The sequence below is a fragment of the Apium graveolens genome, chromosome 10 (genome assembly GCF_009905375.1).
Source record: "Apium graveolens cultivar Ventura chromosome 10, ASM990537v1, whole genome shotgun sequence".
NCBI classification, from domain to species: domain Eukaryota; kingdom Viridiplantae; phylum Streptophyta; class Magnoliopsida; order Apiales; family Apiaceae; genus Apium; species Apium graveolens.
In genome coordinates, this window is record NC_133656.1 from 225,926,525 (window position 1) to 225,949,565 (window position 23,041).

Sequence of the window (23,041 nt, forward strand, 5' to 3'; positions counted from 1 at the left end):
TGCTAAGACAAATAACAAGTTGAGATTGTTTATAACTGAGAATTAAACTAACAATTATAACTAAGAGAACAAGAATGGTTGAATTAATATATATGACAAACATGAGATCCCAACTTCATTGAATACTTCATTCAATAGCCTTTTTGTTCTAAACTTTGGCATGTAATGGTGATGTTAGGTCACACTTTCACTGTAGAGGGGGTGAATACAGTGTTTATTACAATCAAATCAAACTTCAAGAACTTATGTAACAGAAAACAAACTTTATTTAAACAATAAACTCTGTTACAATCTGGAACTGTTATCTCTCAGTGATGAACAAAATATCACGAGAGCTTCTAGAGTTATAATAAATAATATTCTCGATAATGATAACACCTCTAGTGTAAACTCTATTTCTGTGTTTATATACTACACAGTTACAAGATATTCGCTAATTGATATGGAATATAATTCTGCTTCCTAAAATATATCAATCAGATATCTTCTATTCCAAGTATTCCATTCTTCACGGAATTCCTTCTTCATGCATATCTCTTCTTATGTTTATCTTGATCTTCTTAACTTTAATCAGCTACTGTCCTTATCTGATCGTCCTTCAGCACTTAAGTTCTGATATCTATCTCCTGATAACATAAGTACTGATATCCCTTAAGTTCTGACTTCCAGTACCTTAAGTTCTGACTTCCAGTATAAGTACTGATCAGTTAAGTACTGATTTGTTCTGTTCAAATAAGATCTGAAATCTAAACATAAAACATATTAGCCATGACATTATCAAATATATCTAACAATCTCCCCCAACTTGTAAATTAACAAAATATACAAGTTTAACAGATATTTGATGATGTCAAAAACATTAAGTACAAATGCATGAGAAATAGACAAGATAACTACAACTTACAGTCCTTAAAGTTTTTACCAATTCAACTTCTGATAACAACTTCAACCTGTATAAATATCAGAATTTAAGCAGTTGTAGATATTCGACTTGGCTTCATCATTTTCTGATCTCTCTGATGTCAGGAGTTGTTCTGAGATAATTCTTCAACAAACATTTCTCAGCATATCTGAGTTCATCAATCATTCTCCGTTTGACATCTTTAAGCTCTGCAGTATCTTCACCAGTTTGAAATATTGCAGCTCTGAGATCATTAATCTTTGCTTTTCTCAACTCCCGATCTAGTCTTATGACATAAGCATTGTTAGACTCTAGATTGAATTCAAGCCCCTTAATACCAAGATATGTTCTGATCTGTGCAGTATTAGGCTTCATATCAACAATATCACCATTGTGATTTCTGTACTTTGGAACATATCTGCTGTCAGACTTAACAGAATAAAGTCTTTTCTGTCTCTGAATCTGTTCCTTTAAGTAGTTTGCAGCAGTCTCTGTTATTCTGTCATCCACTTGAAGTAAGAATAATACATGCTCCAATTCTTCAAAATACTTCAATGGAATGGCATTTTGTCTTATATGATAAACCCTACCATCTGTCATGAAATACAACATGATGTATTCTTTCAAGTAGGTATGGTAAACCATCTGTACAGATTCTAGTTGATTCAATCTCTCAGGAGTTGCTCCAATACCTGGTTCACTCAAGGAAGTTGGATCATCAGTAGTGTTGTGTACTCTTCTTTCATCAGCACTTCCCAATCCAGTTTTATCTCTAGCTTCCTTTCCAGTAACTACTCTTGCTTCAAAACCACTTAAAGTAGTCTTCAAAGATTGAGTCTGTTTTGCTTTAGTGAATCCTGGTAGGAGTGTTTTAGATTTATCTTCTGATATCAAGTTAACTTGAGCACTGTCAGAGGTTACTTGCTTCTTCTGAATATCAGAACTTACAATTTCTTGACTCTGAACAACTTGAGCCATGTCAGAGGTTGTTTTAAGAATTTTTCTTGAAGTCAGAGCAAGATTATGTTTTCCATCAGTAATTTCTTCTTCCTCAGGAGGTACATAAGGCTTGATAGGTTCACCAACCTTTTCTTTACCCTTGGATCTTGGATCTATCTGTGGTTGTGATCTAGCCAAAGTTTCTTCAGTATTTATCCTCTCTTTGATCACAATGCCTTTAGGTTTTGGAAGTAACTTTTTACCAGAAGCTTCAGATTTAGATGTGACTTTCTCTGATTTAAGTCTGGCTTCTTCTTCCTTTAAACTTTCCAAGTCCATCCCTGGATTTTCTTGAAGAAATAACTGTCTTGACATTTCCTCATCAAGATCTAGAAGTTCATCAGAACTTATCCTTTTACCAGCAGCAGAACTTATTCTTTTCCCAGTATCAGAACTTGTTCTGTGACTAGCTTGTCTTGATGTAAATCTTCTACCTTGACTATGACCACTACCCATTCCAGAGTTTCCTTGGTCATCTTTTCCATCATCCTTTCCTTGCAGTGACTTGTTGGTTTTGCATTTGGACTTAATTACCTTCTCCCCCTTTTTGGTATCAGCAGGTAATAAAAGAGAGATAAGTAGTTCCACTGAGGTCTGGATTTCAGTAAGTTGCGATTGCTGAGAAGCTTGATTTGTCAGAATTTGATCAATCTGAGCTTGTTGCTTCTCTTGAGTTTTCTCAATATAAGCAACCCTGTCAATGGTAGGTTGGAAGAACTTTTTCTTATCAAGTTTCCAAACTTGTTCCTGTTTAATAAAGTTCTCCTGAATCTTGTGTAGCTCTGCATGAGTGTTGGAATGAAGACCTTGTAGATGTTTAGTACTCAATGCAGTGACTCTAAGCTGGGTTTTAAAATCATCAGAATTTAACATTTCATCAGCTTTAGTCAAGTGCTCAGCAAGATGTAAAGCATTTGGAACACATGAAACTGAGTTCCATTCCTTAGTCCACTCCTGTCCTGCAGGAGTTTCACTCCAAGGTACTGGTGCATCCCTGATAACAAACTCCTTTAGCAGTTCAGACTTAGGAAGAGTCAGTGGAGGAGTATGTCCTGAAGGACCTGCTGCATCAGCATCTACAGTTGTAGCAGCTTCACCAGTATCTCCAACATTTGCAGGATCAGAACTTAAAGAATCAGTATCTTCTGATAAGACAACTGTATGAGTAGCAATGGAGGCTTCAACATCCTCTAATTGCTGTTCTGATACTAAGTTCTGATCAACAGCCATATCCTGATGCTCACCTAAAATCTGATCATCATCTTGATGCAGAGAAGGTGTTAGTGATAACTCAGGAGTTTGAACAGCATCAGTAACAGGTGTTGTGGAAGGATTATTTGCTGTTGGAGCTTCTAAGAAAAGTATTTCAGGCACAACCAAGTTCTGAATATCAATTTCAGCACTTGTGCCTGGATCAACAAGAGATAAAGAAGGTAAATTAGCCTTGTCAGATACAGGTTCCTGAAATGGAGTTGATGGAGAAGAAGTGACTGGAGCAAATTCCTTGTCTTGTGAGATCAGAGATTCCTGATCCCCTTCCTTAGCTGCTTCCTCCTCATCATCTGAAACTGGCATCTGTGCCCTCTGTTTCTTGTACTTCCTTGTTGATTTGGATTCCTTGGGAGTTGCAGGAACAGTCATACGTCTAAGCCTCTTGAGAAGCCTAGAACCCCCAATTGCAGAATCCTTCTGAGAAGTTGCCTTCTCAGCTTCATTTATCATAGGTTCTGAAGAAGGAACCTGATCTTCAGAATCTGTTTCATCTCTCAAAGTAATCCTCCTCTTCTTCTGAGATGTTTGAGGAACAGTCTTTGTTCTCTTTGGCTTAGAGGATGTAGGCTTCACAGTAGGTGCTGAAGAAGAAGGTTGAGCAGTCTGTGAAGTGGAGAGATATGATTTGAGATAAGTTCTGAGGGTAGGTTGAGTAGAATGAGAGGTAGGGACTGAGGTTGATGGATTTTGGTTATGGTGAGTTGGTTGAACATTTGAGTAAACAGATTTGTAAGTAGCTGGATCAGCATTTACCAGAATCTGTTTCACAGACTGAGGAATCTGTAATTGTCTCACCATTGATTTCTTTGTGTCAGCATTTATCAGGTCGTTAAAGTACCATTTTGCAACCTTAAAAGGTGGGGTTTGAGTGCTGACTAACTGGGGTTCAGCAGTACAATACGTATAAATAAGTTGACAGAATCTAGCAAAATAAACAACATCTCGATCCTCTGTCATCCTATCCCCAATAAAACCAATTATTCCAGTTGCAAAATCAAAATGAGTTTGATGGATAATAGCATACCCGATGTGCTGACTCAGAATTGGGATAGCATCATAATTAGAACATTTGTTCCCAAAAGCCTTGGTGATGCAATCGAAGAAGAAACTCCATTCTCTTCTGATATGAGCCCGTTTCAACTGTCCAAGTTTCGTCAGACTCTGTTCATATCCCAAATTAGTCATTAACCCCCGAAGTTCTGATTCCTCTGGTATAGAGAAGGTACAATCTTCTGGAAGATGTAATGCTCTTCGTACTGTACCAGGAGTGACTACATAGGAAGAATCACCCACTTGGAAGATAATACTGGGAGTTCCTCGTTTACCACCATCATCAAAAATTCCAGTCCTCCAGAACCGCAGAACTTGTTGACTTGAAAAGAATTCAGGCTGAGTTAAGGCGTACCCAACCTCACTATGTGCAAGAAGATCTTGCACAAAATGCAATTCAGATGGAGCGTCAGCATGATCAAGAATTGCAGCATAGTTGTTTGGAACAAACTTTGCTCCATCAATGATTAAATCCTTTGGTGCCATGTGAAAAAATATTGAAATTCAAGTATGCCTGTTAGGTGTTTGAGATAATATCTGTATGAAAACAACGGAAATAGTAAAGTGAAGGAGAGTAAAAGTAAGAAGAGAGATAGAAGATGAAGAAATTAAAAAGATTAAAGAAATCTTCTCTCTGCTGTACTTATACAAAAGAAATATTACCGTTGGACACCTGTCAGACATGCAGTAATAACGGATAGTTACTGGTCTCGAGAAAACGGTAATCATGACTTACCCATTTGCCGAGTTTCAAGGAAAAACTGTTCCATTTATCAAGGGAAACAATTCAAATTTTAACCCGTTATCACTGATTGGATTATTTTGCACTGCAACATTAATATTCTGAAAATGAATCATGTTAAAAATGACCGAGATAATTTCGATGAATAAGTGCTGACAAAGAATCAGAACTTAAATCAGAACTTAAGACAAAATTTAAATGGTCATCAGAATATCAAGCAGGATTTAACAACACAAGATAAAATAACTCAGAGACAAAATCTTGAAGTAAAAACAGTTTTCATTAATATATCAAGTCAATACATAGATGAAATAGAAATTACATCAATACAAGATTTTCCCTAAGCTTCTAATCCTAACGTCAACAGCTTTAGTCCTAGCTAAGAAGCCTGACAAAGCTGAGGATGAAGAAGAACAGGAAGAAGACGAGATTAAGTCATCTTCCTCTTCCTATCTTCGACAAACAAGATGGCGAGTCGAATGATTCGCTCTTGCTGACGGATACGACGAAGGTGAAGGTCTCTTCGAACGGCCACCAGATCACGTTTGATAACCTCTGGAAATTGAATCCAGAGATTGTGAGGGATGTTGGTGATAGGGTAGGGAGTTGAAATTCCATTCAAAAAGACATGCACAGTCTCATCACCGTAATTGTAGAACCAGCCAAATTCAGCCATTTGTGATAGTAAATGAAAAACAAGACTGAATTTGTGATACAAGTGTGATGAGAAGACTAATGTGAAGTGGCTGATTATATAGGCAAGAGAATGCCAGGAGACGCGAAGATATTGAATGCAGACAGGTAGAATTAATTCTACCTCGTCTCCCTAGACTTTGAAAAAGAATAACAGTCATTGGAAAAGGAATGTACACATGTAACAAGAGTGAACTGTTCAAGGACGAGTGCCATTATGTTTTAACCATAGACTATTAATCTTCCACTTCAACATTTCGAAATTAATCTGAGACTGTTACCAAATTTTATTTACAGATAAGTCAAGTAAAGGGTTAGACTGAAAAGTCAGAACTTAGACCTATACCAGAACTTAACAGTCATCAGAACATAATGTCTTAACTCGAACAAGGAATATCTATCTTAGTAAATACTCATACAAGTTCTTAGTTATGAATGTCAGAACTTAATCATCAGAACGTGTAACTAGAACTTGTCCTCAGAATTTGTGCATAAGTGACACAATGACTGTTTATCTAAAATAACATAGACCACCACAGAAATTTCATCATTCATATGGAGTGATGTGTGTGTGCATTAAGCTAAATAACAGACAAAGAGTAAAGTCTGATCTACTTCAGTACATCTTAGAAATAAGTCATAATTAAAATTTTGCTAAAGATCTGTCATTATCCTGAAACCTACTGATAAATGAGTTCATGCATGAGTTCACCTCTACTATTTTTGTGCTAATTTTATGCATCTTTTGAAATTCTATTTTACAGAGGCTTCTCAGTGTAAGTGAGTCACGACTGTTTATTAGAATTTATGCTATTATCAGAGTATTTCTCCAGTAATCATAGAGTGTGAAAAGTCAGCAAGAAAATATTTTGCTTTTCTAATGCATATTTACTTAATACCAGCAATGCACTTGGGTCGTCCCTTTCACATTTTTACTCTAGATCTCAAAGGAGTACCTGATATTATTCTTTGATTATTGTTCTTCTTCTTTTGATAAGTGAGGTTTATCAGCACTTAGTACATTCAGCAGTTTTACTAGAATCAGAACTTAAACAGATGAGTAGCATTATTCTAATTTGTGACTTAGTAATAAGATATACAAAGTAAACTTAACTAAGCTCAGTTATCAGAATTTGCTTGTGTCATAAGATTTCCACAGAAATAACTACTTCTTTCATGGGATCATTTGTTTATTGAAGACTAGTAGGTCAGTATCTAGCACAGTTATCCTCATAGGATAGAATAGTTACTGAAACAGACATATCACTTATCAGAGTTTAGACACATATATCAGACAACAGTCAGTACTTGAAGACATTTATCAATTAATGCACAGAATATACAAAGAGATTAATTCTGTAAATACTGATCATAAAGTCTGATAACATAGAACAAGTTTAAGCAGATTTAGAGAAAGAACCTGAAATCATTCCAAGTTCATTTACCAATTTTGAAAAGGTAGCTTCACACAGTGGTTTTGTGAAGATATCTGCTACTTGTTGATCTGTGGGAACAAAATGCAATTCCACTGTACCTTCATCCACATGTTCCCTGATGAAATGGTACCTGATGCTGATGTGCTTTGTCATAGAGTGTTGAACTGGATTACCTGTCATAGCAATAGCACTTTGATTATCACAGTAAATAGGGATTTTGAAATATGTTAACCCATAATCCAGTAACTGATTCTTCATCCAGAGAATCTGTGCACAGCAGCTTCCTGCAACAATATACTCTGCTTCTGCAGTTGATGTGGAAATTGACTTTTGTTTCTTGCTATACCAAGAAACCAATCTGCCTCCAAGAAATTGGCAGCTTCCACTTGTGCTTTTCCTGTCAATTTTGCAACCTGCAAAATCTGCATCTGAGTAACCTATTAATTTAAAATCTGATTCTCTAGGATACCATAATCCTAGATCAGCTGTTCCTTTAAGATACTTAAAGATTCTTTTTACAGCTGTTAAGTGAGGTTCTCTTGGATCTGCTTGAAATCTTGCACAAAGACAGGTAGCAAACATGATATCTGGTCTACTAGCAGTTAGATAGAGAAGTGAGCCAATCATACCTCTGTAATCAGTAATATCTACTGAATTACCAGTATCCTTATCCAGTTTTGTTGCAGTGGCCATGGGAGTGGATGCACTTGAACAGTCTTGCATTCCAAATTTTTTTTTTGGCAAGTTTCTGGTGTACTTAGATTGACAAATAAAAGTTCCTTCTTCACTCTGCTTGACTTGAAGGCCCAGAAAATAACTAAGTTCTCCCATCATACTCATCTGATATCTTGACTGCATTAGATTGGCAAACTTTTTGCAAAGTTTGTCATTTGGAGACCCAAAAATGATATCATCAACATAAATCTGGATCAAAAGTAAGTCCTTGCCATGGTTGAGATAGAACAATGTTTTGTCAATAGTTCCTCTGTTGAATCCACTTTCCAGAAGAAACTGAGCTAAAGTCTCATACCATGCTCTAGGAGCTTGCTTAAGTCCATAAAGTGCTTTATCAAGCCCGTAGACATAATCTGGATGTTTGGAATCTACAAAGCCTGGAGGTTGTTCAACATATACTTCCTCTTCCAATTCTCCATTGAGAAAAGCACTTTTCACATCCATTTGAAAGACAGTAAACTTTTTGTGAGCAGCATAAGCCATGAATATCCTTATGGCTTCTAACCTAGCAACTGGAGCAAATGTTTCATCATAGTCAATTCCCTCCTGTTGAGAATATCCTTTTGCAACCAGCCTTGCCTTGTTCCTTACAATTATGCCATCACTGTCAGTTTTGTTTCTGAATACCCACTTTGTACCAACAACCGATCTATTCTTGGGTCTTGGCACTAAGGTCCAGACTTTGTTTCTTTCAAATTCATTCAACTCTTCCTGCATTGCTTGCACCCAATCAGCATCTTGAAGAGCTTCTTCCACTTTCTTTGGCTCAGACTGAGAGAGAAAAGAATTGTAAAGACATTCATTCGAAGTACCTGTTCTAGTTCTGACACCTGCCTCAGGATTTCCAATTATTAAATCAGGTGTATGTGATTTTGTCCACTTCCTTGCAGATGGAAGATTTTCTCTAGAACTGGATGCTCCCCCATAATTCATGCTGTCTTCGATTTCATTTTCTGATGCTCCCCCTGAAACTATGCTCTCTGAGTTGGATCCTTCAGTATTTAGATTTTCAGCACTGTCAGTACTTGGCTTATCAGAACTTGACGAATTAGAATTTGACGAGCCAGATGTATGTTCTGATGCTTCTTGAGATGTGATAAAATCTTGAGTATGCTCCCCCTGCAATGGTGCATCTTCCTTTGACGTAGTCACCACAGTTTCAATAACATCAGAGTTTAATCCATCAGAATTTACAGTATCAGGACTTAGACTGTCAGGACTTGAGGTATCAGAATATGAATCTTCATTTTCAAATCTCAGCTTATCATGATCAATGCAATCTTCAAGTCCAGTGATCTTCTTGTCATCAAAAGAGACATTGATAGATTCCATGACCACTTTTGTTCTCAAATTATAGACTCTGAAGGCTTTTGTAGAAAGTGGATATCCTACAAAGATTCCCTCATCAGCTTTTAGATCAAACTTGGATAGCTGTTCAGGATGAGTCTTGAGAACAAAACACTTACATCCAAATACATGAAAGTATTTTAGATTTGGCTTCTTGTTCTTCACCATCTCATATGGTGTTTTTCCATGCTTGTTAATGAGTGTTGCATTTTGAGTAAAACAAGCAGTCTGCACAGCTTCAGCCCAGAAATAGGTTGGAAGCTTTGCTTCTTCAAGCATTGTTCGTGCAGCTTCAATTAGAGTTCTATTCTTCCTTTCAACAACTCCATTTTGCTGTGGAGTTCCAGGAGCAGAAAATTCCTGCTTTATTCCATGATTTTTGGAGAACTCTTCCATTATCAAATTCTTGAATTCAGTGCCATTATCACTCCTCAAAATTTTCACAGAATCTTTGATCAGTTTATCCAGATGTTTGACATGATCAATCAGGATAGATGCAGTTTCACTTTTTGTGTGCAAGAAATACACCCATGTGTATCTGGTGAACTCATCTACTATGACCAACGCATATTTCTTCTTTGCAATAGACATGACATTCACTGGACCAAATAGATCAACATGAAGTAGATAGTAAGGCTCAAGAATTGATGATTCAGTCTTGCTCTTGAACGAAGATTTTCTTTGTTTAGCCTTCTGACATGAGTCACAAAGACCATCAGGAACAAACACTGATTTTGGCAGTCCTCTCACAAGATCTTTCTTGATCAGTTCATTTATCTTGTTGAAGTTTAAATGAGAGAGTTTCTTGTGCCAATTCCAGCTTTCTTCAGTTGAGGCTCTACTCACTAAACAGATTGCAGAACCATCAGAACTTGTTGAAAGCTTAGCTTCATAAATGTTACCACGCCTGAATCCCTTCAGAACAATTTTTCCTTTAGATTTACTAACTATTTCACAATGTTCTGCAAAGAAATCAACATGATAACCTCTGTCACAGATTTGACTTATACTCAGTAAGTTGTGTTTAAGTCCTGAGACCAGAGCTACATCTTTAATAATGACATTCCCAAGATTGATATTGCCATATCCCAAAGTTTTTCCAATGTTGCCATCTCCATAAGAAACACTTGGGCCAGCTTTCTCCACAAAGTCTGATAGCAGGGCCTTATTTCCAGTCATATGTCCTGAACATCCACTGTCCAGAACTAGAATATTTTTCCTGTTGCCCTGCAATCAAAAAGACCACTAATTATTAGTTTTAAGGACCCAGACTTGCTTGGATCCTTTGGCCTTTTTAGGTTTGTTAACATTTGCAGCGGATTTAACATCAGATTTTATGTTAACAGTTTTCTTATCAGACCTTATACTAGAAGGAACAACAGAAACTTTCTTTAAAGAAGGTTTTATTTGATAATAATCATAGTACAAACTATGATATTCCTTACAAGTATAAATGGAATGCCATAAACTACCACAATGAAAACAAGGATTTTGTGGTTTGTATCTAACAGACTGACTCTTAACTCCTGACTTTGTAGATAAGGAGTTAATATTCTTATTCTTCCTGCAAAAAGAAGCCAGATGGTTAGAACTTCCACAGTTATGACATGCTTTCCTAGGAGCATCAGGAACAGATTTATAGTTATTGCTTTTATTCACACCTTCCTTTCCATTCCTGTTTTTCCTAGGTGATTTTACCTTGTTTGCATCCTTAACATCTTTCAGCTTATGCTTAAGTTGCTTCTTCGTCATTAAGCCTATGTTAACTTCAGCTGTCTTTTCCTGTTTTAGTTTGTCAGAAGCTAATTCCTTTTTAACTTCTGATTTCTCATTTTCGGATTTTTCAGTTACAAACTTAACAGGTTTTAACTTCGGCTTTTGCTTATCAACAGGCTTAATTTCTACAGTTCCTTTTTCATTTTCTCCATAGCCTAAACCCTCTTTCCAGTTTCCACTGCTTAGCAAATTTTGAGTTGTTTTGCCAGAGTTAGTCCAAGTTCTGATAATCTCTCTCTCCTTTTCTAACTCAGTTTTTAGAGATTCATTCATTTTTAGCACTTCATCCCTAATATAAAAAGCATTATCTCTATCCTGCTGAGTTTGATGAAACATGACTAACTCTTTTTCTAAGAAATCATTTCTTTTCTTAAAAGCAAGATTTTCAGAAGTTAATCTTTCACATGTTAAAGTTTGATCTCTATAACTAACAAACATGGTTTTAAGATATCTTCTCAACTCATCAATATCATCAGTATGAAAAGCATAAGTAGTCTGAGGTACCTTTGTTTCAGCAGCTTCAGAACTGCTCTCAGAACTTGATTTATCAGCATTTGCCATCAATGCATAGTTCTCCTCACTTTCAGAGTCTGAGGTGTCTGTCCAGCTTTTCTGCTTTGTGACAAGAGCTTTGCCTTTGTCATTCTTGGTCTTCTTGCAATCAGGAGATATGTGGCCTTTCTCACCACAATTATAACATTTAACATTAGCGTAATCTCCTCTGTCAGACTTTCCTCCTTTTCCTTCAGATCTTCTGAAATTCTTCTTATCAGAACTTATGCCTTTCCTGGAAAACATCTTTCCCTTCCTGAACTTTCTGTATGCAATCTTTGTGATTCCTTTCACCATAAGAGCACACAGCTTCATCATCTCCTCATCAGCATCAGTTTCAGGCAAGCTTTCAGAATCTGAGTCATCATCACTCTCAGAACTTGATGACTCAGTATCAGATTTTATGATAAGAGCTTTACCCTTATCTTTCTTTGAGGAAGGTGATTTGGGGGATTCCTCTTCAACCTTGAGAGCAACTGTCCTTGACTTTCCTCCTTTTCTCTTGCTTCTTTGTTCCATCTCAAGTTCATGGGTCTTGAGCATTCCATAGATTTCATCAAGAGTTGTTTCATCAAGATTGTAGTTGTCTCTTATTGTTGTTGCCTTCAAATCCCAACATTCAGGAAGAGCTAACAGGAATTTGAGGTTTGTATCTTCAAGATCATACTCCTTATTTACTAATGACAAGTCATTCAAGAGTTTGACAAATCTATCATATACATCAGTCAATGACTCATTAGTCCTAGAGTCAAAGTGTTCATACTCTTGAGTGAGTATTGTCTTCCTGTTCTTCTTAACTGTTTCAGTTCCTTGACACCTTGTCTCCAGTGCATCCCATATCTCCTTAGCAGTCTTGCAGTTGATTACCCTGTTTGACATTACATTATCAATGGCACTATGCAATAAGTGACGTACCTTGGCATCCTTAGCAATAGATGATATATCTTCAGCAGTGTAATCAGTCTTTTCCTTTGGTACGGTCATTGCTGCTTCACCTGCAACTACAACAGCGAGCTTGGTAGGTTTGTGAGGCCCTTCCCTGATTCTATCAAGGTATTCTGGATCTGTTGCTTCCAGAAACATGGTCATCCTTACCTTCCATATGGGATATTCAGATGGTCTCAATATGGGAACTCTGATAGTCTCATATCGACTCTGAGTTGATATCTTTGATGATTCCTCAGTTTTGGTAGGCTTAGTTGGAGTTTCTGTGTCAGACATGATTGTGTTTGGATCTTTAACTGTATGTGTGTTAACAGATAGCTCTGATACCACTTGTTAGGTCACACTTTCACTGTAGAGGGGGTGAATACAGTGTTTATTACAATCAAATCAAACTTCAAGAACTTATGTAACAGAAAACAAACTTTATTTAAACAATAAACTCTGTTACAATCTGGAACTGTTATCTCTCAGTGATGAACAAAATATCACGAGAGCTTCTAGAGTTATAATAAATAATATTCTCGATAATGATAACACCTCTAGTGTAAACTCTATTTCTGTGTTTATATACTACACAGTTACAAGATATTCGCTAATTGATATGGAATATAATTCTGCTTCCTAAAATATATCAATCAGATATCTTCTATTCCAAGTATTCCATTCTTCACGGAATTCCTTCTTCATGCATATCTCTTCTTATGTTTATCTTGATCTTCTTAACTTTAATCAGCTACTGTCCTTATCTGATCGTCCTTCAGCACTTAAGTTCTGATATCTATCTCCTGATAACATAAGTACTGATATCCCTTAAGTTCTGACTTCCAGTACCTTAAGTTCTGACTTCCAGTATAAGTACTGATCAGTTAAGTACTGATTTGTTCTGTTCAAATAAGATCTGAAATCTAAACATAAAACATATTAGCCATGACATTATCAAATATATCTAACAGGTGATGATACTAATCAGATAACACGAAACTAGTAAACGCCAACTTTTATTGTACGAATACCCTACTACCAAGCATCCACAAAAGAGATAAAAGTTGAATAGACATCAATTATGCTTAGTACTTATATGTCTATAAGAATTGAAAACATAACGGTTTAATGCGCAAGTTATTTATCGTGATTACATAGGGCAAGTAAGATGGTTAAAATTACCTACGAATCATGCATAACAATTATACATGAACCTATGCTAGCATGGAAAGTTCTAAACCTCTATATTCACTGTTGCTTCAATAGAGATTAACACGTTATCTTATATGTTAGCTACACACATAAGGCGAATACGCACAACCAATACTAGGATATCAATCAATCACCACACACCAAGGTATCGAAACAATTTAACTAAAGAAATCCATAAATAAATCTGCTAGAACCCCACGATAATGATTAGTTCATAATCGAACTCATCATCACCATGGGTTCCAATGAAAGCATGATAATAAACAATATAAGAGTACTAGGGTTCAAAGACAAATCAAAAACAAGCATCCAAGTATCGCCTAAATCAAAGAAAATAAAAGTCTTTTCTCCGTAGCCTTCTCGTGCTCTCTAGGTCTTCTTATTGCTCTCCTAAGCCTCCTTGTTGTTAAAAACATTTTTTTATTGGTATATATAGGCTCCAAGATGACCAGAACTCTCAAAATCTTCAATTTCGACTAAAATCAGGATTCTGGTGCAGAAACCGGGCGCAGCCCGCAGGTGCGCTGCTACAGGGCGCGGCCGTACTGGAATAGTGTTTTCAGCGGTGCGGGCGCGCTGGTTCTGGCGCGGCCGCGCTGACATTCTGGAAAAAATCTGACAATTCTTCTTTTGGCCGTATCTTGAGTTCTGCTCGTCAGAATTAGGCGATTCAACTGCCCACGCGAAGCTAACGAGATTCTCTACAACTTTAGAATGTCCTAGGATTCCAATTCTGATCTTTTTTCAGCATATTTCTTTGAAAAAATTCTTTCTTGATTCACTGATGCCTGAAATGCAATAACACAAAAATACATTAAAAATACCAAAATTTTGAGTCCAAAACACCAATTTAAGCCTGTAATGAAGCGTTCCAAGTAGATATAAAATCCACTTAACACACACAGAAATTATAAAATAATGTGCATTTTGAATGAGTAAGGGTATTTTTGACAAATGCAAAAAACTTTCATAACTTGAATATAATACAACCAGTACAAACCCTCAACTGTCGATACAACCAGGTGATAAAATAAATAACATACTAAAAATAATTAAATGATTTATTTCTGATTGTTTAACCACAAAATTTAAAAATTCTTGAAGCTAAAAACGAAATCAAAGACATACCTAGCGATCCAAATTGCACCAACATCTCTGAAAATAGCAAAATTGCAATTGACCATATCATATAAAAACCATTTTAACCCAATATTTAGAAACACCAATCGCATAAACTGGGATTGGAGAAGCGGTACCACATTTATCTACATGCCGGACACTAACTATAGATATGTTGAAGGCCTCGTAACTATCTACATGCCGAATATCAGTTATAGATATGCCGATAGTGTAAATCCGTGAAAGATGAACAATCTTTGGTTGTGAAATGCGAGTTTTTGCAATAATCACCACCGCCCCAGATTCGATGCGGGCTTTGCATATCACCAAAAATATCAATAAACTCGTACTCAACCGATTCAACACCAAATAAACCCAATCATAACTAAAAAAACATAACAAAACACTCAAAAAGAATAGACAAAACACACACTCTTGGAGAGACACACAAACAACCAAAAATGGTTTTATTGAAAAGAAATTAACGAGAACAAAAGAGAATAAAGGGGTTAGGACTTTCCACTGGAGAAAATCAATGGAATCCCCTCGATTTAATTACTTGAAAACGGACAAACCCTAGGAGATGAGATGAGGGAGGCGGCTATTGATCCAACAAAAATACGAGTAGCCTCTTTTAGTTAATATTTAAACTATAAAATTTTTACCCGTGAGAGAACATGACAAATATTTTAAAAAAAAATTATTTTGAAAAGTGCACTATTAAAATGGGATGAAGAGAGCAAATACTACCAATCCATTAATATTATATGTAAATAGATTAAAGGCTAGAAACTTAAATTTATCTATGTGCTTTATAGATTCTAATATTTTTACGTGTTATTTTTGTATCAAAATAATTAAGTAAAATTCTGAGAATTTTTATTAGTTCGTGTACGAGTTCCTAAGCGTACTAATTTTTGAATCAAAATTCATATATTTCTTATAAACAGTAGATCAAAGAACATGTATAAACTATTTATGAACATGTTTACAAATTCATGAGATAAAATTTCTGACTCAATAAAAGTTAGAGTTTGACAAATTCTTAACAAGAAAAAATATAAATTATCGATATATATTTCCCTCTATTTTCTTTTATATGTCGTTTGACTTTTTTTGCACACAATTCTAAGTCTTTTGACTACATAGATAAAATAATATTTTTTAAAATTTTCTTTTTCTAAATTAAAATTTTAGTTATATATTTTTATTCACAAAAAGAACAATTCTAAGTTTTTTGACTGCATTGATAAAATAATATTTTTTAAAATTTTCTTTTTCCAAATTAAAATTTTAGTTATATATTTTTATTTACAAAAAGAAAAAATTTAAAATTATTATTCTAACTATGAGGTCAAAACACTTAAACGTGTGTGAAAAAAATCAAATATTATATAATAAAAAAAACAGATAGAGTATTTTATTTATAACGTATGGGAAAAAGATTGCAGGTTGATCCGGCAATTACTAGGCATGGAATCTTTGGTGCTGAATTTAATACCTTCTCGATTTAATCAATAGACACAGACAGGCACAAAAGATTTTATAGCACAGTAATTTCCAGAACTCTTACTCCTGTTTGAATCTAATTTCCATGTCTAAACTCCAATGCACAAGCTTAGCTAATATGATTTTAAATTTACAAAATTCACAGGGCAATATAATACATAATCTATTTCTAAAAAAGTGATCAATCTTTAATATATTTTTAAATAAAAATATGTGATCCATTGACCCTTGAAACTGCATGATTTATGGTTTGGAAACGGACGCACACACTGATAACACATCACACATGCATACAAAAAAGTTGGCGCTTAAATTGTTGTTATGTTAACGAGTTAACCGTGAAGGAGACACCATTTATTATACTGGCTTGTAGCTAAGCAGGCACCTTAATTGCTGCACACAATCCAAGATCAGCACTCGGGGGACGCTTCTTCCATTTCACACACATTTTTTACACACAGGCTCCGTTATATGACTCTCTCTTTGACCCTCAAACCAGCCATGGCGATCCCTGCGGCATTTTTTGTGGTGCCACTGGGAGTTCTCTTCTTATTTTCGGGTCTAATCATCAATCTCATTCAGGTATGTTATCTTATATCTGTGTATGCAACCACAAGGTGTTCTAGATTCCCAAACTTTCGAAATTCAGTAAAAATGAAATAAGTTCTGGTTTTATTTTTTTCTGTCAGGGGAATAAATTCTGATTTATTATTATTCAAAGTTTATGATTTTGTGTTCCAAGTGTCCTGTTACATATATTTCTGTCCATTGATAATTTTGAAAGTATGGATCCAATGTATATGTTAGTTGAATCTAGTCAGGAGGATTTATCAGGGATTCTTTTTTTTTTTCGGAATGTAATGTTATCGATTGCTGGGGTTTTGTGGTCGAATCGAGTTTGTTTGTTGAGGGTTATTATGTGTATCTTTTGTTCTTTAGGTGAAATTTCCGGGTAGCACTGTTTTTTTTTTCAATTAAGCTTGCATTTGAGAAAATTAAAGAGAAAGAACATTTTCTTTCAGGCATTTTTCTTCTTGACTGTGTGGCCATTTTCCAAGAACACATATAGAAGGATTAACAGTGAGCTTGTAGAGCTGTTGTGGCTGGAGTTCATTTGGCTTGCTGACTGGTGGGCCGGTGTTAAGGTACATTTCTTCTATCAAATGTCCCTGACATTGATTCTAAACTTTCTCATTGTCCATGCTAATTTGTGATTTATCCATTTATCGTGATGCAACACAAAGAGAGATTACTCATTTGTGATTTTTATCATGAATCATCATGCAATACAAAGAGAGATCAGCTCAAAAAGTAGATATTTATATATTTCATCAATCTACTTCTAGTCTACTACGATTCTATCGAACAAGATGAAAATAAGTCTACGGTTGTAGTTGCCAATAAGCCTTGCCTATCAATGTCATTAGCGTGCAGCAGAGGCCCAAACTGCACACACAAGAAAACCAATTCGCCTATAGCTTTCTATTTGAGCCTGAGTATTTTTCCATCACTTTCTGATGAAGATTACATTGCAAAGAAAGTGCTTATCATTTACTTGAAAAACAATGGATAGGACTATATGGGGTATCTGCCAATTCCACTGACTAATGAACATGCTTCTTGTTGCAGATTGAGCTATATACAGATGCTGAAACCTTTCATTTGATGGGTAAGAGAAAATGTTGGCTGTTTGCAACATGATCTGTTACTAAGATTTTCATAAATTCTAAATGTCTAATTACGATGTTTGTGCTTCAGGGAAAGAACACGCACTTATCGTATGCAACCACAAAAGTGATGTTGATTGGCTAATTGGATGGATTTTGGCTCAGGTACTAGAATATCAATACTTCCTTATATTCGTGTAGGTGTCAGTTTATTGATGTAGGTTAGTTCAATAATCTAAAGGGGTTCAGAAATTGATGATGTGAATCATCCGAAAACAAAGATAATAAAGACAGTGCTGTTTGATTCTTTTATGTACCTGATCTTCATTGTTAGTTCCAAAGTCTAACTTATGCTATGCTTCCACTGGAATTATGGTCTCCTTTAACAGCGATCAGGTTGTCTTGGTAGTGCAGTACCTGTGACAAAGAAAGCAGCCAAGTTCCTTCCGGTAAGTGCTATAAAACTACTAGTGGTATGATTTGAATTTGTTCAAGACATTTATCTTGATATTATACTAATGTCAGCGGATGACAATGTTATTTACATGCTCAGAATATACGGACCTTAGGATACTTAAACTATTAAACTAACTGTGAACATTAATTAGGTAAAAAGAATAAAAAATAATATATTTTAATTAAAAAAAGGAATTTGAAACAAATTCGCAAAAAAGGGCGAATCATGCATGAGTCTCCCAGATTCCTTGATGCTAGTATCTTGAACCATCTGGCACGAGGAATAGCATAATGTGGAACGGGCAGGTTAATAGAGCCGAGGCTCGAGGGGAAAAATAAAGAGTAATTTTATCCACTTTAGCACTTTGGTGACGGAAGTTTAAATTTTGCAATTTGTTGGCAAATGGCAAGACATTGCTTTTACTCTTCGAAAAAAATGGCTAAGGGCTACTTCTCTGAAAATATTTTTTCTCAGGAAAGTGACCCTTTTGGCCCACATATTGCAAATTCAAACCCCGGCCATCAAAATGCAAATTTGGATAAAGTTCAGCCACTATTCTGTAATTTACTCAAAAATAAATTATCTCTGACATCAGCTCTTGTAGTGTAGGCATTCAGAAATAGGCGAAGGCTTATGATAAATAGAATTGTAAAAGATGGTTCTCGTTAACATTGTGCCGCATAGGAACGTGAACCTTTATTTCACACCTCCTAGTCACCAAGTATTCCTGCTACAAATTTACTAAACGATGTAGATTTGGATGGCCGGGTGAGAAGAATCGCTTATTCTGCTCAGGCTTTACATTATTAGTTCTTTTAAGTGAAACAAGCCTGGCTAGTTTACTTACAGAATCAACCATAGATTTAGATTTTAATTCTATTTTCTTCTCGGTGTTCCCATCTTCTGCATACTGACTATCTCGTAATTCATTCATTGTGAACACCTTAGATTTTCAGAATTGTCGGGGAATTAGCAGTTGCTCATTCTGTGCAGGTCGTAGGTTGGTCTATCTGGTTTTCAGGAGCTATCTTCTTAGAAAGGAGCTGGTTAAAGGATGAAAAAACTCTCAAGGTATGGATGTATCACAGAGATGAACAAGTCAAATTCATGCAGCTTTCTTGTCTTAGTTCTACAATTTAAGCATTTGTAGGCCTTGGTACTTACCTTAATGTTCTTTCTGTGATTTTTGAAACTTGCTATGCTCTTTCTCTTTTTTTTTGCAGTCTGGCTTTCAACGCTTAAGGGATTTCCCAAGTGCTTTCTGGATGGCACTTTTTGTTGAGGGTACTCGCTTTACACAGGCAAAACTTCTGGCTGCTCAGGAATATGCAACATCAATGGGACTGCCTTGTCCTAGGAATGTTTTAATTCCACGAACTAAAGTCAGGAAATTTCGCACATGAAGTTCTTACTTTCTCCTTTTTGTTTTGTATTCCATATTTTTTGATTATAGAGAACCATTTTTGAACCTCTCCTTCCAACATCTATCATGTCAATACTGAAGTAATATGGTACTGTTTAACAGTTACAGAGCAAAGCTTCCTTTGCCTTTTATATCATTTTACATTTTCAATGGAACTCTGTACAGCCATTTACTTTTGACATCTCTTCTTTTTCAGGGGTTTGTTACAGCAGTAAGTCAAATGCATGAATTCGTTCCAGCAGTTTATGATCTAACATTTGCTTTTCCCGAAGGCTCACCTCCACCTACAATGCTGAGACTCCTAAAGAGGCAACCTTCTGTGGTTAGTCAGCTAAACTTCTTCAATTTTATATTCTTAGCTATACATCTTCTTCAGTTTTGGGCACACCGATCATTATAAAGTTACTTTACAAGTTAACCCCTTCCCGCTGCATTACTTTTCTACCATGATTTCATTACTTAAGGTATTTCTCTTTATTATATTCTAAAAGAGCAGAGGCAATCAGTTCAAGGTATGAACTTCAAATGTGCAAATGCTTGATAAATAATAATTTGGAAATGCATGGTCAATATTAGAAATTTAAATACAATTATACTCTTGCCTCCATGAGCTTGACAACTAATAAAGGAGAGGGGTCTTTGGTAGACTATAATAAGCCGGAGGGAAATAGTAGTTTTTTAATCTGTTTGTAAAGTTAAATACAAAATAATACACATGACAGAGTAAAGACACTTATATAGGGACTTCCCAAAAATGAAAAGGGGAGGTTTAAATAAATTCAGATTGTTAAAGTATAAGATCCTAGTTGTGGTTTTCACCTAATCCCTGAATATTTTGGGGCAATTGGTCACTTAACGGACAGTTGGTATCAGTTAATTATGGTGTTTGACAACCATCTGTATCACATCATCCAACAATCACTCAGGAAACTTTTGCTAAACACACACAGATGTTACCTCTACTCTAAAAGGGAGAGATTGTTTTTGCAAAGACCCCAACTTGATTGCTACAAAATGATGTAGAATATGCACATGGAAGATTTTAAATGTAAATCGATTTTTAGGCACCCCTTCCAATCTTTCAGTGCAGAACATTTCTTGCTTTGTAGGTTCATGTTCACATAAAGCGGCACTTGATGAAAGATTTGCCTAAAACGGACAATGCTGTTGCACAATGGTGTAAAGATGTGTTTTTAGCTAAGGTAATAATTTTTTTTCTTTCTTTTAAACAGGCTTGTAGAAGGCTACTTACCCTGCACCTTGTACAACAACATGTGTTCCCGCAATGCTTAAATGAGATTGTTGAACAAACTATGAACAACTTGCCCATTTTTCTTTATTACTATCATGTCATAGATACAGTACTTTCATTCAGTCTGTCTTGAATTAATATGATCCCTGTATTAGACAGTCTGAAGTTGAAATATGGAATTGTTTTCCTGAGGCCATCTGATATTTTTTGCTGTAGGATAAATTATTAGACAAGCATAAAGCTGATGGCAATTTTGGTGATGGAGAACTGCAAATCATTGGCCGGCCATTAAAATCTCTTGTGGTAAGATAGATATGATCTGTTTGTTAGAGAATATTAAGCCCTCCTCCCAACACATGACAATTTTAGTTTCAGTAGAGTGGTAACTTAGCATTTGTATGAAGCGGTGACTTAACACTAAGTCTCTAGTATGTGCCTTGCATGTATTTTAAATGCAATACGTGAAATGCTGCTAACACTACTACTTCGCAAAAACAGGTTGTGACCTCTTGGGCATGTCTGCTAATTTTTGCAAGCTTGAAATTCTTACAATGGACAGCACTTTTATCGTCTTGGACGGGTCTTGCATTTTCGGCAATAGGCTTAGCTATTGTGACAGTTCTCATGCAGTTTCTGATACAATTTACTCAGTCAGAGCGCTCGAACCCTGCTAATCTCTCGAAACCTCCCAAGTCAAGCTAGAAAGACATAATTTTCAGGGACGGTACAGTCTTCAGATGAGATAAACTGCAGTGACCTATGATTATGTGCAGTAGACCAGGCCACCTGTGAAAGATTTGGCCATATGATTTATATCTTGGGAAAAGGAATGATATCTCGTTTCTGTGTACTTTAAAACATGCAGCACTGGCACAGCTTGTTTTCTTGGTGATAGTGTGATATTTTCTTTACTGTGTAGTGTGACCTTATTTGATGCCTCCTAATCTCCTATCCTAATCCCCAGTTACGTGTTTGAGTTTGCAATCTGCTTGCGAAGTGGGAAAAATAATTATTTACATTTTTCTTACAGTTTAGATTTTTTTCGAAATTATTACAAGTCCATCATTATTAGACATTTCTGTGCTGAAGTTGTGATTTACATAGAGTGCACAACCTTTTCCCTTACTGTGCATTTTTTTTGACAGGACCGTTTCTGTGCATTCTACTATATAAGCTGTTTAGCAATTATTTTAAACCGACTTTAAATTTGTATATTCTATTTAAGGATTGCAAATTTCAATCTCTTTAATTAAAATTAAAAATTTGTTTCTCCTGTACAATAGAAACTCAGCATGTGTATTCATGCGGATTTTTTTTTTGAGAAATTACGAAAAATACAACTTTTTAAGTTTTTTTTTGTAATTTTACGTTCTATTTTAAAAAATTACAAAAATATGATTTGCAACTAAAAATAACCAAATATGCAACTTAACTAAAAATATACTGAAATTTTTTTGGGCTGCAATTGAGATCGCATCTGGTTGCTCTCGGTAGCCGTATTTTTGCGGAAAAAATAGTAAAAATGTATTTTTATAAATTGAAATTAAAAAAGATCGTATTTTTAAAAATACCTCTTTTTTATTACAATAAAAACTGACCAATATTTTTCTGCTAAATCAATAAAATACAGGAGAAAAAAAATTGTGGAACTTGAACAAATTTTAGTTGAATTTGCATCAAAACTATATATTTTTTAAACTAAAACAAATGGGGAAAAAATAATGAGTTTTTTTTTGCTACTTAACCAAAAAATTACTCATTATACTTTCCCAAATCATTTTTACATAAATTATAGACAAGTTCTTGCCCTCTACTTTAAGGATGATATAACCTAAAAAGGTTTTATTTAATAATATTGTAACAAATATTTTATGATGAAGTTGTTTCAATCCACACAAATTTCAACTTTCAAATTTAAATAATATATTTTACATCTTATATTTACTAGCTTAAAACTCATGCGATGTACGGA

At 35.4% G+C, this 23,041-nt stretch overlaps 1 protein-coding gene across 1 annotated transcript; it reads left to right on the forward strand.

The window, feature by feature from the left end:
* Window positions 1–16,565: 16,565 nt before the first annotated feature.
* Window positions 16,566–22,118, forward strand: LOC141692830 (1-acyl-sn-glycerol-3-phosphate acyltransferase PLS1-like). Its single transcript, XM_074497774.1, has 11 exons — window positions 16,566–16,852; window positions 17,293–17,415; window positions 17,900–17,939; window positions 18,029–18,102; window positions 18,327–18,386; window positions 19,388–19,465; window positions 19,618–19,776; window positions 20,014–20,139; window positions 20,927–21,019; window positions 21,286–21,372; window positions 21,568–22,118. The coding sequence occupies exons 1-11, from the start codon at window positions 16,742–16,744 to the stop codon at window positions 21,769–21,771; spliced, it is 1,155 nt and encodes a 384-aa protein (XP_074353875.1). The 5' UTR covers window positions 16,566–16,741; the 3' UTR covers window positions 21,772–22,118.
* The last annotated feature ends 923 nt before the right edge of the window (window positions 22,119–23,041 follow it).

What these genes read in the sequence shown, in the direction of transcription:
- LOC141692830 (XM_074497774.1), top strand. Translation starts at nt 16,742, where the DNA reads ATGACTCTCTCTTTGACCCTCAAACCAGCCATGGCGATCCCTGCGGCA. An exon ending in TGAAACCTTTCATTTGATGG is followed by an intron (nt 17,940 to 18,028) that starts GTAAGAGAAAAT and finishes TTTGTGCTTCAG; the next exon opens with GGAAAGAACACGCACTTATC. An exon ending in AAGCAGCCAAGTTCCTTCCG is followed by an intron (nt 18,387 to 19,387) that starts GTAAGTGCTATA and finishes CATTCTGTGCAG; the next exon opens with GTCGTAGGTTGGTCTATCTG.